We start from the raw sequence: 13,359 nt of genomic DNA on the forward strand, positions 1-13,359 counted from the left end.
CAGGGGGATCACGGGAGAAGGGAGCCTCTGCCCACCATTTCTTCAATGAGTCTGTGGTGTCTTGGAGGAGATGAGGAAGACCACTATAGTCGCTCCCTAGAATTGCCTGTTCGGGTAGGTTGGGCACCAAACCGACTGTCAACAAGCTTCCTGGGTCGGTTGGATGTTGCACATGTACTTGTGCGGTCGGGTAACATTTGGTGTCTCCGTGGACACATTTTATGGCCACCGACCCGGTCACGGGTCCCACGGCGTGAGGTAGTTCTTGGGGACGCAGAACACTATGGCGACACCCGGTATCTGCAAGTGCCATCATTCTTTGTCCATCGATCTGTACGGGACACCGGAAGGGTGGAGGGGTTGTTTTGGTGGTGAGACACACATAATTCCTAGTCAACCCTATCTCCATGGGTTCCTCCTTCTGAGGGCATATGCGGGCAATGTGTCCAAATCCACCACAATGGTAACATTGAGGTCCTGGTGGTGGTGGTCTCGGCATGACCGGATAAGGCATCAGTGGGGCTAGTTCTGGTTTTCTTTGCACCGGAGGTGGTCTCGCTGGCCGGGGATGGCTGCCCCGACCTATGTGGGCTGGGTGTTCTTCCCTCACCCGCTGGCCTTCCTGTGCTCGATTATAGGCACTGGCTATTTCGACAGCACTGTCAAGAGTCAAACGGGCATGTTGGCGGACCCACTTCTGCGTAGCGGGATGTAGGGAAGCCAGATATTGTTCTAGGTATATCTTGGCCATTATTTCTGCCTTACTGGAGGTTGCCGGTTTGAGCCATCGGTCGGCCAAGTCTTGTATCCTGAATGACAATGCCCGGGGATTCTCCTGGGGTCCTTCCTTGGCCTGACGGAGCCTAACCCTATACGTTTCATCATCTATCCCCAGACGTTCCAAGATACATTTTTTTATATCCGCATATGGGGTTTGTCCCTGGATGTTGGCCTGTTGATAGGCTGCTTGCAGCTCCCCTGTCAGTAGGGGACCTAGGTAATGGCCCCATCGATCCGCGGGCCAGGCAGCGGCCTGAGCGAGACGCTCGAAGTTGGTGAAGAAAAAGTCTGGGTCTTCGCCAGCCACATATTTTTGCAGGACTACCGAGGGTAACGATGCCATGGGTCTCTGCTGCCCCATAACGGTGGTCAGTTTTTCCAGAGCTTGGTCCTGGGCCATGCCCTGCCCCTTCAGGACGTCGTGCAATTGGCCCCTGTCGTCTTCTGCGGTCTTTAGAAACCTCTCCATCAGTTTGCCGAGAAGTTCCTGGCCCTCGGCCAGCTGTTTGACGGCGGCCTCCATGCTTCCGGGCGATCCCACTTCTGACACCACTTGTGGGGTGTGGGGGTGTGCGGGCCGGAATAACAGGTGTGGAGGCCGAATGTAGTGCGCTATGGTTAGCAAGGACTTTATTAGATACAGAGTAAGTCAAGTCCTTGGTCACGGTGTCCGGGTACAATCCTTGCTGGTCCTGCTCCGGTTCCTCGAGAGGGGGTCCGATGAGGAGAACACAGGTAGGTCTTCCACTGCCGGGCTGGGGGATCTCCTTCCTGGTTGCGGGCGTTGGGGTGTCCCTCGGAGGTAAAGGAGAAAGACACAGGGCAGTTAGTTCCAAAGCTCACGGAACTCAGATGACTGTCACCGGCACCGGGAGTGTAGGGTCGGAAATAGACCGTGAGGGAGGACGATAGGGTAGGGGAAGAAGGGAAAGTATATGCGGGCTTCGGGATAGAGTGGTTGTCGTGAGGGGGGGGGTGGAAGGTATCATACAGTGTAGGGGTGACTATAATATACAGTGCGGGTGCGCGTGATATCTGTACAAGATTTACACTATTTACACTAATTACACAGGGCGGGGAAAACACGGAGAATAGTAACAGTTTACTCACGTGCCCCGCCGTAACTCTCATCCGAGTTACGGCCGCTTTCCAGCCACCTCCTGAGGGTGCCACCAATCCTCGCACCACAGTTCTTCCTCTTCGCCGCTCTCTCCTCGCGTCCTCTCTCCTACAACCTCCGCCGCCGGTCCTTCGCGTCTCGCCAACTCCTGCCACGAGTCCACCGCTGGGAACCACTCCACCTCTGTGTTGCCGGCCTTTATACCATCCACTCGGGTCTCTGAGGAAAGGCTTCCGGGGTCAGGCGGGGTCACTTCCGGTCCTTTAGTGGCCGTTGCACTTCCGGGGTCAATCCAGGTCGTTTCCGGTCCGCTGTGCTCCGGGGATGCTGTCGGTACCTGCAGGGAGACAGAGAGAGGTGTAGCCGGTTTTGGCTGCAGGTTAGTGTTGTCGCCCCTATGGGCGTTCCTACGGGGTCGCTGCGGCCTGGAGGTAAGCTCTGACCCTTCACAGTCCTCCACGCACTCCTGCAGTCTTTTGGGTCCCGGGTCTCAGGAGCTGGTTGTGGCATGCACACCAGAGCACTCCCTCCATCCACTCCTTCACTCACCGCAATATTCCGGGCCAGGCACCCAGCCAGAGACTCAGGAGCCCCTCGCCAGTTCGCCCCGGTGATGGAGGGGGAGAGGGGTAGTCAGTGTGGTCTGCTGGGTTGCGTCGGGTGGAGAAGGCCGGAATCAGGTCTCAGGATACAGTCCCTGTGCGTCTGGTCGTTCGCTATCCAACAGATCGCGATCTCTGGGGCTGATATCAAGCTCAATTGCTCCTTGGAGCTCGTTGTTGTGGCTGCAGCAAATCACCTCTACCACTAGTCGCCAAGCCCTCGGTACTCGGCTTGCGGCCGCTGCACAGCAGTCAGTCTTTGCCCCCTGATTGATGGCTCGCGGGGCTCCAGGCAGTGCAATAGCGCGTTTCACGCGACGCAGGAATCTGGCAGGTCTGTCCCCGCAATTATTGTCTCAGATAAGGTTCGGTAATGTAGGATTAAGGCAGGATTTTCTTGTCCAGGAGCGGAGATCTCTTACTTTGCATCCACCATGCTTGCCAGTTGCCCATGCCCCCTGAACAAGTTATGTTTTTCAGCAGAATATATCTCTTCTGGTTTTGGATGGAACTCTAATAAAATCAAATATCTAGGTTTGTGGTTTAAATCTTTCATTAAAGATTCTATATTAACTCATTTAAAATAATTGCAAATTATTTTAAGGTCTACCATATCCAGATGGAATCTTTTGTTTTTATTTTGGTGGGGTAGTCTTGACATGATAAAAATGATGACAGTTCCAATAATTATTTTTTATATTTCCAATATCGCTATAAACATTGCTAACACTCACTTTAAAATAATATATTCTATATTATCAACATTTTTATGGAATAACAAAATACCTCATATGTCTCTACATAAACTTAAATGACCTAAACATTTATGAGGTTTTAACTTCCCAGATTTTCAACTCAATCATACTGCATTCTCTCCTAAACAATACTCTTTAATGCTCCTCGATTATGATGATGCTTCATCTCTACCATTATGGGCTACCATTGAAAAATCCATTCTTCAATATTTCTCCTTTCAAGAATTTTTATCTTTTACACATCGTCCTCTGTCACTTTCTCTTCCTGTTTTTTAATAATTCTTCCAAAATACTTCATCCTCTGCTTATTATTCACCTCTCCCCTAAAGATACATTTCGACAGTCCTCAATATGGTACAATAAAGATCTTAAAATAAATAGGGTTATTTTTTGGAAAGATTGGTTTCTTAAATGACTTCATTGGATCCACCAACTTTATCATTATCTTATTTTTGTGTGAGGCCTATGCAAACCCAAGGAGAGCATGGTTGGCTCCAGTTTGTAGAAACCTTTGGGTATCTAGTGGTGTTGAGGGGTTGAGAATTATTTGTACCTCCACTGACATGCCCATTGTGCTGGGAACAGCAAAGTACTTGGGGTGGGCATGGTCCATTAGGCAGAGGGCTTTATCTCCCAATATGAATTGAAATTTTATAGTAATTTTTATCATCCTTCTTGTTAAAGCTTGCACAACTGCTCAAAATGTATTGTTATGTATGAAATATGAATTTTAATTACAATGTATTTTAAAATGTATGTATTTTAAAATGTATGTTTGTGCTTTTATGAGTCTATAACTCGAATAAAGCTTTTTCAATCCTTTATCATTATGATACTTGTATGTCATTTAAAATTGCCCAAACACTTTTTTCTCTACCCTCGTCATATGCACCTGAATACATCTCCTTAATTTCACTAATTCAATCAGTTTATAATCATTTGACACTAATATCTACTCATTCCTCTTCACCCCCACTGTTCTGTCAATCCTGCCCCTATTACCATCTGCTTCACAGGTATACAAACGTTTAACACCTTTTCCACTTATTAGGGATAAAACAGAAGTGGAACTTGCATGGGAAGCTGATCTCCAATCTTCCCTTTCTATTTCTATGTGGAATGAGTTTGGATTAAAATTAGGAAATCCTCTGGAGACGCTAATATCACCAAAAGTTTATTTTATGTTTACAACAGACTTTTACTTACCCGTCTCGTTACATAAAATGAATTCTATCCTTTCCCCCTCCTGTTGGCCTTGTAATACAAACTCATCAGATTTAAAATGTGTTATTTATGTGCTCTCACGTTCAGAATTTTTGGAAACAAGTCTGGAAACAAATTCTTACCATATTTCATACACAAATTCCCTTCTCCTTTGTTAATATATTTCTAGGTAATGTGTCTGTGGATTGGGTTTCTCACTAACACAATTTCCATATTATCGATCTACTCCTTGCAGTTGATTTCCAACAGATTACCTGGGCATGGAAGGATAATACTAATTTCTCCTACCGTGCTTGGAAGTATGGGGTTTGTTATAACCATAGATTAGTCAGATCACATTTTCATCCCATTTCACTTGCAATCAAAAGTCACGTCCTATGGTCACCCATTACTAATTTTCTTGATGTATCTGCAAATTTATCACAACCTCGAGTTGAAGGGGTTTAAAAAATCTCCATGAGTTATAACTGGTCTATTTATACCTATTTTTCTTATCAATGCTATCTATTTGCCGTTTTGCTTTTTCTCTTCTTTTATTGTTAACTACACATTAGTAAATATATAAGTAGTTATGCTATAATAACAAATAATTGAATTCTCATTGATCTCTCTTCCTCCCTTCCTCCTCCTCTTTACCCCCAGCGCCCGGTGTCCACGTCCCATTCATAACAAAGTGGAGATATTCATCTCCCGACAGCAAAAAAAGAAAAGAAGAATGCTGGGACCCTAAACTAGCCCCTCCCACTGGGAGAACATAAGCAGCACTTACCCAGCATCCTATCTGTTCTTTTTTTCCGTCTGTCAACAAAATTGAGATGGGGATGCTGTTGCTGCTCCTGCTGGGCTTGAATGGCTTTTGTTCCTTGGATTTTTCCCCGTCCGGCTGCCTGACTGTGCCGTTGGGGTGTCTGGTGCTCTGCCTCCTGGCCTGCCGGGCTTGCTAGGAGTGTGGGTTTGGCTGGTCCAGCTCTTCCATGCTGATGACGGACTGCAGGCCATTTTTGGCTGATGTGTCGGCTTCCCGGGTGCTTCCAGGATGCTGGCTCATCTTCCTGAGGCCTGGCCTTGTGGAAGTCGTGCCATTTTGCAAGGTTCCCCTGCCTTCCTGGTTTTTCCCTTTCCTGGCGGCGGTTTGTGCAGGCACCTTGGGCTGGCTGTGGCTGGGAAGGGGGGCCTTGTTCCTGTCTCTTCCCCCTGGATAAGTCCTGCATGGCAGATTTCTTCTTTTAGTATGTCTGCTCTGCGTTCAGTCACACCACCATGAATGTGCAAAGGTCCGGGCTTTTGGCTGGAGGTTCGGGTCTTTGCCCGGCTTAGTGTGCACTCCATTTCCTTTCTCCTGTGGAGCGGCATATTTCTGCCCAATTTACAGTCTTGGTCTATGCATTTGTTTTCTGCCCTTGTTCCGGAGGTTGGTGCCTGTTTGCCTCCTCTGCCTCTCTTGGTCGCCTGCGGTGCAAGGCGACTTCCTCGAGCTCCCTGTGGCGGGTGCCTCAGGACCGCTGCCTGTTTCGGCTGGGTGTTGTCCGGCTGTCCGTCCCCAGTCTGGGGGCGGTGTGCGCAGCTGTCGCTGGTGAGGTGGCCTCCCGGGAACTTCCGCTTGCCAGCCCGTGTTGCTGTCTTGTTTTTCCCCAGTACTGGGTTTGTGCATCACCGTGGTTTGTCTGCGGCTGGGGGGGCCCTTGTTCCTGCCTCCACCCCCCTCCGGGTAAGTGCCTGCCTGCTTGGCTGCTATTTTCCAGGGCTGGTTGCAGTGGTTTGAGGGTGTGGTTGAGGGCCTTGTGCATCTGGCTTCTCCAGCACCCCCTGGCCTTTGTTTTCGCCTGTGCCCTGCTGGGGCCTTACCTCTTTGGGTCATTTCACGGCTGTGGGTTGGGCTGCTGGGTCCTTCTGGTCTGGTGGGTTGCATGGCTTTGGCCCAGGCTTCCTGTCTGCCTGGCGCTCTGTTGTCTGTTTTTTTCCCCTGCTCCTGCCCTTCCTTCGTGGGTGCTGGGCCCCTGTGTCTGTGGTCCTTCCGTCATGGCTTCTTTTGCCTCCCAGATTTGGGTTGGCTTTGGGGGTTCTTTCCCTCCTTTCAGGGGTCGGGATTTTGGGCCATTTGCTCTGTCCTGCCCCTTCCCGGCCTGTGCAGGTTCAGGGCTGTTGGTCCCCGGCCTTTGCTGGCCTGTTCGTTGTTTGTGCTATAGAAACACGGGGTAACCCAATAAGTCGCTGGGACCTGGGTGAATTAATTATGCAAACAAAGTGGTCCCAGATACAAAAGCAAATAAGCTAAAATTCAATAATATCTCAACTAAATACAAAGAAAATATCACAACATTGTTTTTAATCACAACGTGTACAAATGTTCAATAAAAGCGCTGTTCATAAGATACATCAATATTTGAACATAAATGGTGCCCCTAACGGAAGGGAAAGGGAGGGGTGGTGATGTGAAAAGTGTGGGAAAACTAAACAAGTGACAGAGCAATGGTCGATTAGACCCCAATGTAAAATTACTGAAAATAAATTAACAAAGGCTAGTGAACAGAGAATTCACAACACGGTTTTGACAAACCCGGATCCAACATACCAGTCCCCAGTCATAGTCCCACAACGCCTTGCTTCCAGAAATCGGACAGAAGTAACTTATGCGGCCGTTTTTTGTCTAAAAACACTGATTCTACATCTTCCTGGGCTAGCGGCTCAGCAAAATGCTGCAGGATCCTGACCTTTGCGGAGGATTCCTTATCCATCATGCAACCACGCATCATTATCGAGATATATTGAACTGTGGACATCATATCCAGTTGCTGTTCACTCTGCAAATTACCTATTTAGACCCGTATATCACTTCATCCTTGAAAATCACTGCCACTACCGCATTCATTAATATCCATTGCCCCTCCTGCATCCCTGTCCTGATGAAGACCCTCTAGCAAGGCCCCATCCTACGCCTGCATCAAACTGGGTCGAAACGTCGACACTTTCTTTACTCTCAGCCTTTTTCCCCATATACGATTTGTGTATTTGCTTTTTAGGCATGAGTTTGCTATATTAAATTATGAATTCTCTGTTCAATTGCCTTTGTTAATTTATTGTCATTAATTTTACGTTGAGGTCTAATCGACCATTGCTCTGTCACTTGTTTAGTTTTCCCACACTTTTCACATCACCACCCCTCCCTTTCCCTTCTGTTAGGGGCACCATTTATGTTCAAATATTGATGTATCTTATGAACAGCGTTTTTATTGAATATTTGTACACTTTGTGATTAAAAACAATGTTGTGATATTTTCTTAGTATTTAGTTGAGATATTATTGAATTTTAGCTTATTTGCTTTTGTATCTGGAACCACTTTGTTTGTCCGTTGTTTGGTCAGCCGTATCTCTGGTCTCTTTGGGGGCATCACTAGCTGGCTTCCTCTTCTGCCCGGGACTTTGTGGCCTTGGGGGTTGGCCTTGCCTGCCCCTGCTGTTCTGGGGTTTCCTGTCAGTCCCTGGTTCGGTTGGGGCCTTGTTCCTTGTGGGGCGTTTGGCCTCCTGTGGTTCTGGTCTCTGGCTCTTCCCCTGTCCTTTTCGGTTTGGTTGGGGTCTGGCTGTCGGGTCCTCCTGGTGTTCTGTCGGTGACTGGTTCTGTTGGGTTGTCGGCCTGTTCCTTTCTGGCTCTGTGGCCCTTGTGGAGTACCTGGGGGTGTGTTCTTCTTTCCCTGGCTATCTTGTGTGTGCGTTTGCCTTTGCTGGCTCCTGGATGGTTCCTGGGCTCTCCCTGTGGCTCTGCCTCCCTGTCGGGTGGCTGATAGTGGTTGTTCCGCTGCTCTGGTGGTTGTTGCTGGCCGTTTTTTCCTGGGGCCTGGTCCTCCTCTGTGGAGTTTTGGGGGCTTTGTCCTCTGGGCTCTCTGGGGGCCTGGACGTTCTGCTTGTGGGAGTTGGCTGGTGCCTGGATGGTGCCTCCTTTCTTGTGGATTTGGTTTGGCCCCCTTTAGCCCTTCGTGCTTTGTGCATCGTTGGCTGTGGGGCCTTCCTTTCTTCCTTTTTGGGGCTGTTTGTGTGTCCCTTTGTCAGTCGGGGCTTCCCTTCTTTCTTTTTGGGGGTGCTGCTCTTTGTCTGTGCTGCTGTGGGGTCTTGTGTGCCTGCCTGGTGGTGCTGGGCTTGTCGACCTTTTTTATCCAATGTGCTCCTTGGGCCTGTCCTGTTGGGGCTTCTTCTCTGGTTCGCTGTCGTCCGGGGTGTTTGTTTCTTTGGCGCCTGTTTCCCTTCTGGGGCTTTGCCTTCGGGGTCTCTTTGGGGTGCTTCCTTTTTGTCTTCTTTTTGTCCTGGTTGCCCTTTTGGCATGCTCTGCTCCATTTGGCGGGTTGGGGTTTCCCTTTATTGGCCTTGCTGTTGCCTTCGGTTTTCCTGAGTCCCAGTTTCCGGGCCTTGGTTGTTTCCTTGCTGGCGTGTTCTGGCTTCCTGGCCGGCTGGGTCTCTGGGGGTCTTGTATCTTTCTGTGGCTTCCTCGCTGTCCTTTTGTTGTGGGCGGCCTCTGTTTTTTTGTTTTTTTGTTTGGTGTGTTCTTCCCCTTCCTTGTTCACGGGGGGCTCCTGGTTTGGGCTGTCTGCCATCTGTTGGTTATCTTGTGTTTCTTTAGGGGATATGGCCCTGCTTTGGTTGGGTGCTTTCCTGTCTGGGTGCTCTACCTGTTGTTTCCTGCAGTTCTACCTTTTGCTTCTCTTGGGTTGCTGCCTTTGGTGTGGTTTCCTGGGTGTGCTTGTGGGTTTGGAAGGCCTGGCTGTCTGCCTTGGTATTCTCCACTTTGTTATTATTGGGACAAGGACACAAGGGACCTGTGAATAATGCTCTATTACTTACAGGTAATCTTCATTACTCCGGGTCCCGTTGTCCTCGTTCCATTCATTCGCCCTCCCCCCTCCCTCCCGGGCGGCCGGCCTCCTTTATGGGCTTGGTTGTTCTGACGGGATGCTGGGTAGGTGTTGCTTATGTATTCCCGGTGGGAAGGGCTAGGCTTAGGGTCCCAGCATTCCTCTTTTTTTTTCTATCTGGAGATGAATAACCCCACTTTGTTATGAATGGGACGAGGACAAAGGAACCCGGAGTAATGAAGATTACTGGTAAGTAATAGAACATTCCTCATATTGCCTTAACAGATTGCATAGTTATTACTTTATTCTATGTTTCTATATTTTATTGTAATGTGTTTTATATTGCATCAATTAAATGTTTCTTTAAACTTAAACTTAAAAAAAGAATACTACTAGGTAAGTATTCATAGATTCACGCAGTATAGCAGAGACCTTTGCAGATTTCTGTTAGTCAGTTAGTCAAGAGTCAATTATTAACCACAGAAACACCCCCTTAGAATCGTCCTCTTTCAGAGGAACTGCCAGTCTGTTTCTTGACCCAAGAACACCAAGACATGCTTGAGGCCAGCCTGACTGTGGGGAAATTAGACAATGCCTTTACCACCATGTAGTCAGGAAAAACCCCTGGATCTAATTGCCGTCCAGCTGAATGTCAAGAGGTAGAGGAGAAACTGATGGAGAACCAATACATGACAAAGCCCTGAGGTGCACCACAACAGCCAAAAGAAAAATTGTGACATTTACTGGAATACAGTGAAGATGTGGAATTCGTTTTGGAGATCCCATGTCCACCAATTCCCTGTGTCTAAGAATGTTCTTTGGTTGGCTGTACAACAACAAATGCAACACACTAAGTGGTGGGATTGTAACAGAGTGAATAAAATTAAAAGATTACAGAAAGAGAAAAAAAATAATGTATGCAATTAGTAATTCTCTGGGCGTGTAAAGCATGCAAGCTTACACTTGACCATGTATGTATTGTGCACTTTGTTTGTTACCAACTTGATAGTTCCTTGTCACATCCTCACAGCTCAGTTTCATATGCAGCTGGCAGCATCCTGCATTACAGAAACATCCTGTCCGGACGTGAATATTATTGAGGCTAGCTAGCTTGTCAAACTGAAAAAAATACAAAAAGAACGAACCTTAGAATTAGGTTTGCACACCTGCCTCAAGCCACATATATATTTAAAGATGCTATATCTTCATCATATTAAATGTGCAGTTCGTAGATTAGTTACCAGTAATTTTAATTACTTTGATTCTATGTCTTTCATTCCAGACTATAAAAATCACAACGCAAGTCCACACTTCTTGAGAAAGACTTGCAATTAACTTAAAAACAGTCACATTTATACAACAGAAAAACTCTCTCTTCTCTCAGGTGTGGCCACAAAGAACCACTTCACCTTAACGCAATACACGTGTGCTTTCTACCACTACTGCAAGAAAAGGCAAAGTCAAAACAATTCCACAGATAATAGGGTGTGGTATAAGTATGGTGAAGAGGAAGACATATTTTAAGTAATGTGAAACACCAATTAGTGGAAATAAAATATATTTTTTCTGTGAATATTCCGTAAAACAAATAGTTAAAATATGCATTATTGCATGATAAACATATGAATAAAGAGTGACGATATGTAATGCATAACTCCTTCTCACAATAATGTAGGGTCACTATATTTATTGGTATCTAGCTTACTTAAAAAGCTGAGCATGACTTTAAAATACTAACCGTTAAACTTATTAAAGTGTAAATGTAGCATTAACGGCAGGTAAATAATGAATTGCTGGAAGCTACAGCAGTTACTCTTGTGTTTCCAATAAGCATTCAAATAAATTGCAACGGTTAGCTATAGCTAATACATTTTTTTAAGAAAGAAGATCAATTCCGTAGCACCAACCACATGTAGAAATGGTCCAACGATTGTAATTTGAAAAAGCTATGCATCGATATCTAGATAATCTTCCTGATTTGAAGTGGAGTGAACAATATCAATAAGGTTGTTTCTGCACTACTCCTTTTTAGGTTTTGCCTGCACAGCCCTTGTGCTGTACTTGTGAAATCTATTGTATTCAATATAAATCTTAAAAGAGGCTTACATAAGACCCCCTTACTTTTGATTGATTCCTGTGCTTGGCACTTACTTTTCCTCCATTTCTATTGGCTGCTTCTCTTAGCAGTTTCAAATACTAGGACCAAGTACTGTTTTCATGTGGTTTTGGTGGAATGTTTTATGTTTAGCCTGCACAGCTGCACTTGTGTGGTGCTTGTCAATCAAAGACGCTACTCTGGCCATGATAATCAGCGTACTGCAGTGATGGACATGCTGTTTCCCACAGGTCGACCCTTGGTTCCATGTTGCCTCGGCCTTGCAAGCCAGGAGGAAGCATCGTTCATTTAATGAGGTGAGTCTGTGCCCTTAAGGACGGTTTCCCTGGCCTATGTTGGCCTAAAGGCTCCTGCCCCAGGGCGTGTTGAGGTGTCTGGTTTCGGCACCTATGGGGGGGGGGGGCAATTATGACAGCGCCTGGATACCCTCACGCTATATACATCTACAAATGGATTTCTTGTGTTGGACAGCGTGAGTCAGTCTTCTGCTGTATTCTGCACTGGAATTTACAGCTTCCAGCTCAATTAGCATACTCACGGGTTAATCACACCTCGGAGTATTATATTACTCTCAATATACACTCCGGTGATGCATATTTTAGTTGCTACCCATTTAATTTGCAATCTGTGCCCAGTGTTGACCACTGCTATTATTAATATATTTTTTAACCTTTGTTTTATCGCTTATTTGAAATAACATCCCCAAAACCAAAAGGCCCCCACTGTCATTGATATGAAGGAAATATTGATCTCTGAAAAGATGAACAAAAAGAGTCTAAAGTGAGACTAGGGTTTCAGATCCCTATAGACTCGATCCAGCACAGGGCATACTGATACTGTTTTGCAGAGGGGCAGTGAAATAGTGGTGCCAGTCTTGTACATCATTTGGTCTCACTTTCAATTCCACATGTACTGCAGGCAGCTGCATTGTTGAAGTATGACTGCTTTCATCATTGCTGGACTTAGAGCGAACATCTGTTGTCTTAGCATAAGTGGCCTGAGTTTAGGTGCCCTTTTGGACAGTACTAATCAGATTCTTACACTTCTCAAGAAAAGAACTGTGTGTGATTTAGGCGCTGAATGATGTGTAAAAGTGGAAACTCTGACATTTCTCTGGTGCTCCATCAGATATGTCACCATTTTTATTGAGCCTTAACTTCCAGCACGGTCAGCAGGTCCCGAATTGTGGATCTTGCTTTACCGTTGCTTCTTTCGGCCTCAAAGTGTTTCACGTTAGCAATTTCCGGGAAGGTTCACACTACAACTGCTTTGTATATGTTTCCTAGACTCAGACAACCTGCAGTTCTGCTTCCCCATCAGTGGCGGGGCATTTCCCATTCAGAAAAGCCAGATTCCTGGTTCCAGCATTACAATTACGTTTGCCAGTTTTGAAATATGCCCGCTCTCGATGACCTTCACAGTCTCCCATCCTACGTTTGTTTCATCAGCTGTCATGCCTCGGGTACATGCCGTTATTTATTCACACAACTGTACTCTGCCAGTTGTCCTCTCATCCCAAATGTAAATGTATGAGCCATTTAAAAAACTATTTTATTAGTTTTGAACACAGATATTGCAAATCAAATACAATCATCACTCCTTGGGTACATGGAAAAGGGAGCCTATCTTTTACGATGTATATCGTCGCATATGCAGTGGACCAGTTGCTCAATAATCACTATATATTAATTGAAAATGCATTGCATTGATTCAGCATTCCTGCCGTACAGAGACCTTTTTTCTAGTGGCTGTTTCCACTCATGTTAAAGTAGCGCATTTGTTTAATATGCCTGCGGCAAAGAAGATGTAGCATGCAAGCCACCAAACTGCATTTTTTGTGGATAGTTCAGGCGGGTAACTGCTTTTGTCACAGAGATCCTTTTGTTACTTGCAGTACATAGGTTACAACCCTAATATAGCA

At 46.2% G+C, this 13,359-nt stretch overlaps 1 protein-coding gene across 1 annotated transcript in view; it reads right to left on the bottom strand.

Moving 5' to 3' along the window:
* LOC147723040 (molybdenum cofactor sulfurase-like) overlaps window positions 1–13,359 on the bottom strand; it is a 577,064-nt gene that overhangs the window by 182,423 nt on the left and 381,282 nt on the right. The window contains exon 7 of the mRNA XM_086965413.1: window positions 10,325–10,441. Within this exon, the coding sequence (XP_086821539.1) occupies window positions 10,325–10,441 (117 nt within the window). The remainder of the gene's footprint in view (window positions 1–10,324; window positions 10,442–13,359) is intronic.

Source organism: Lissotriton vulgaris, chromosome 4_1 (assembly GCF_964263255.1).
Source record: "Lissotriton vulgaris chromosome 4_1, aLisVul1.2, whole genome shotgun sequence".
In the NCBI taxonomy this organism is placed as follows: Eukaryota; Metazoa; Chordata; class Amphibia; order Caudata; family Salamandridae; genus Lissotriton; species Lissotriton vulgaris.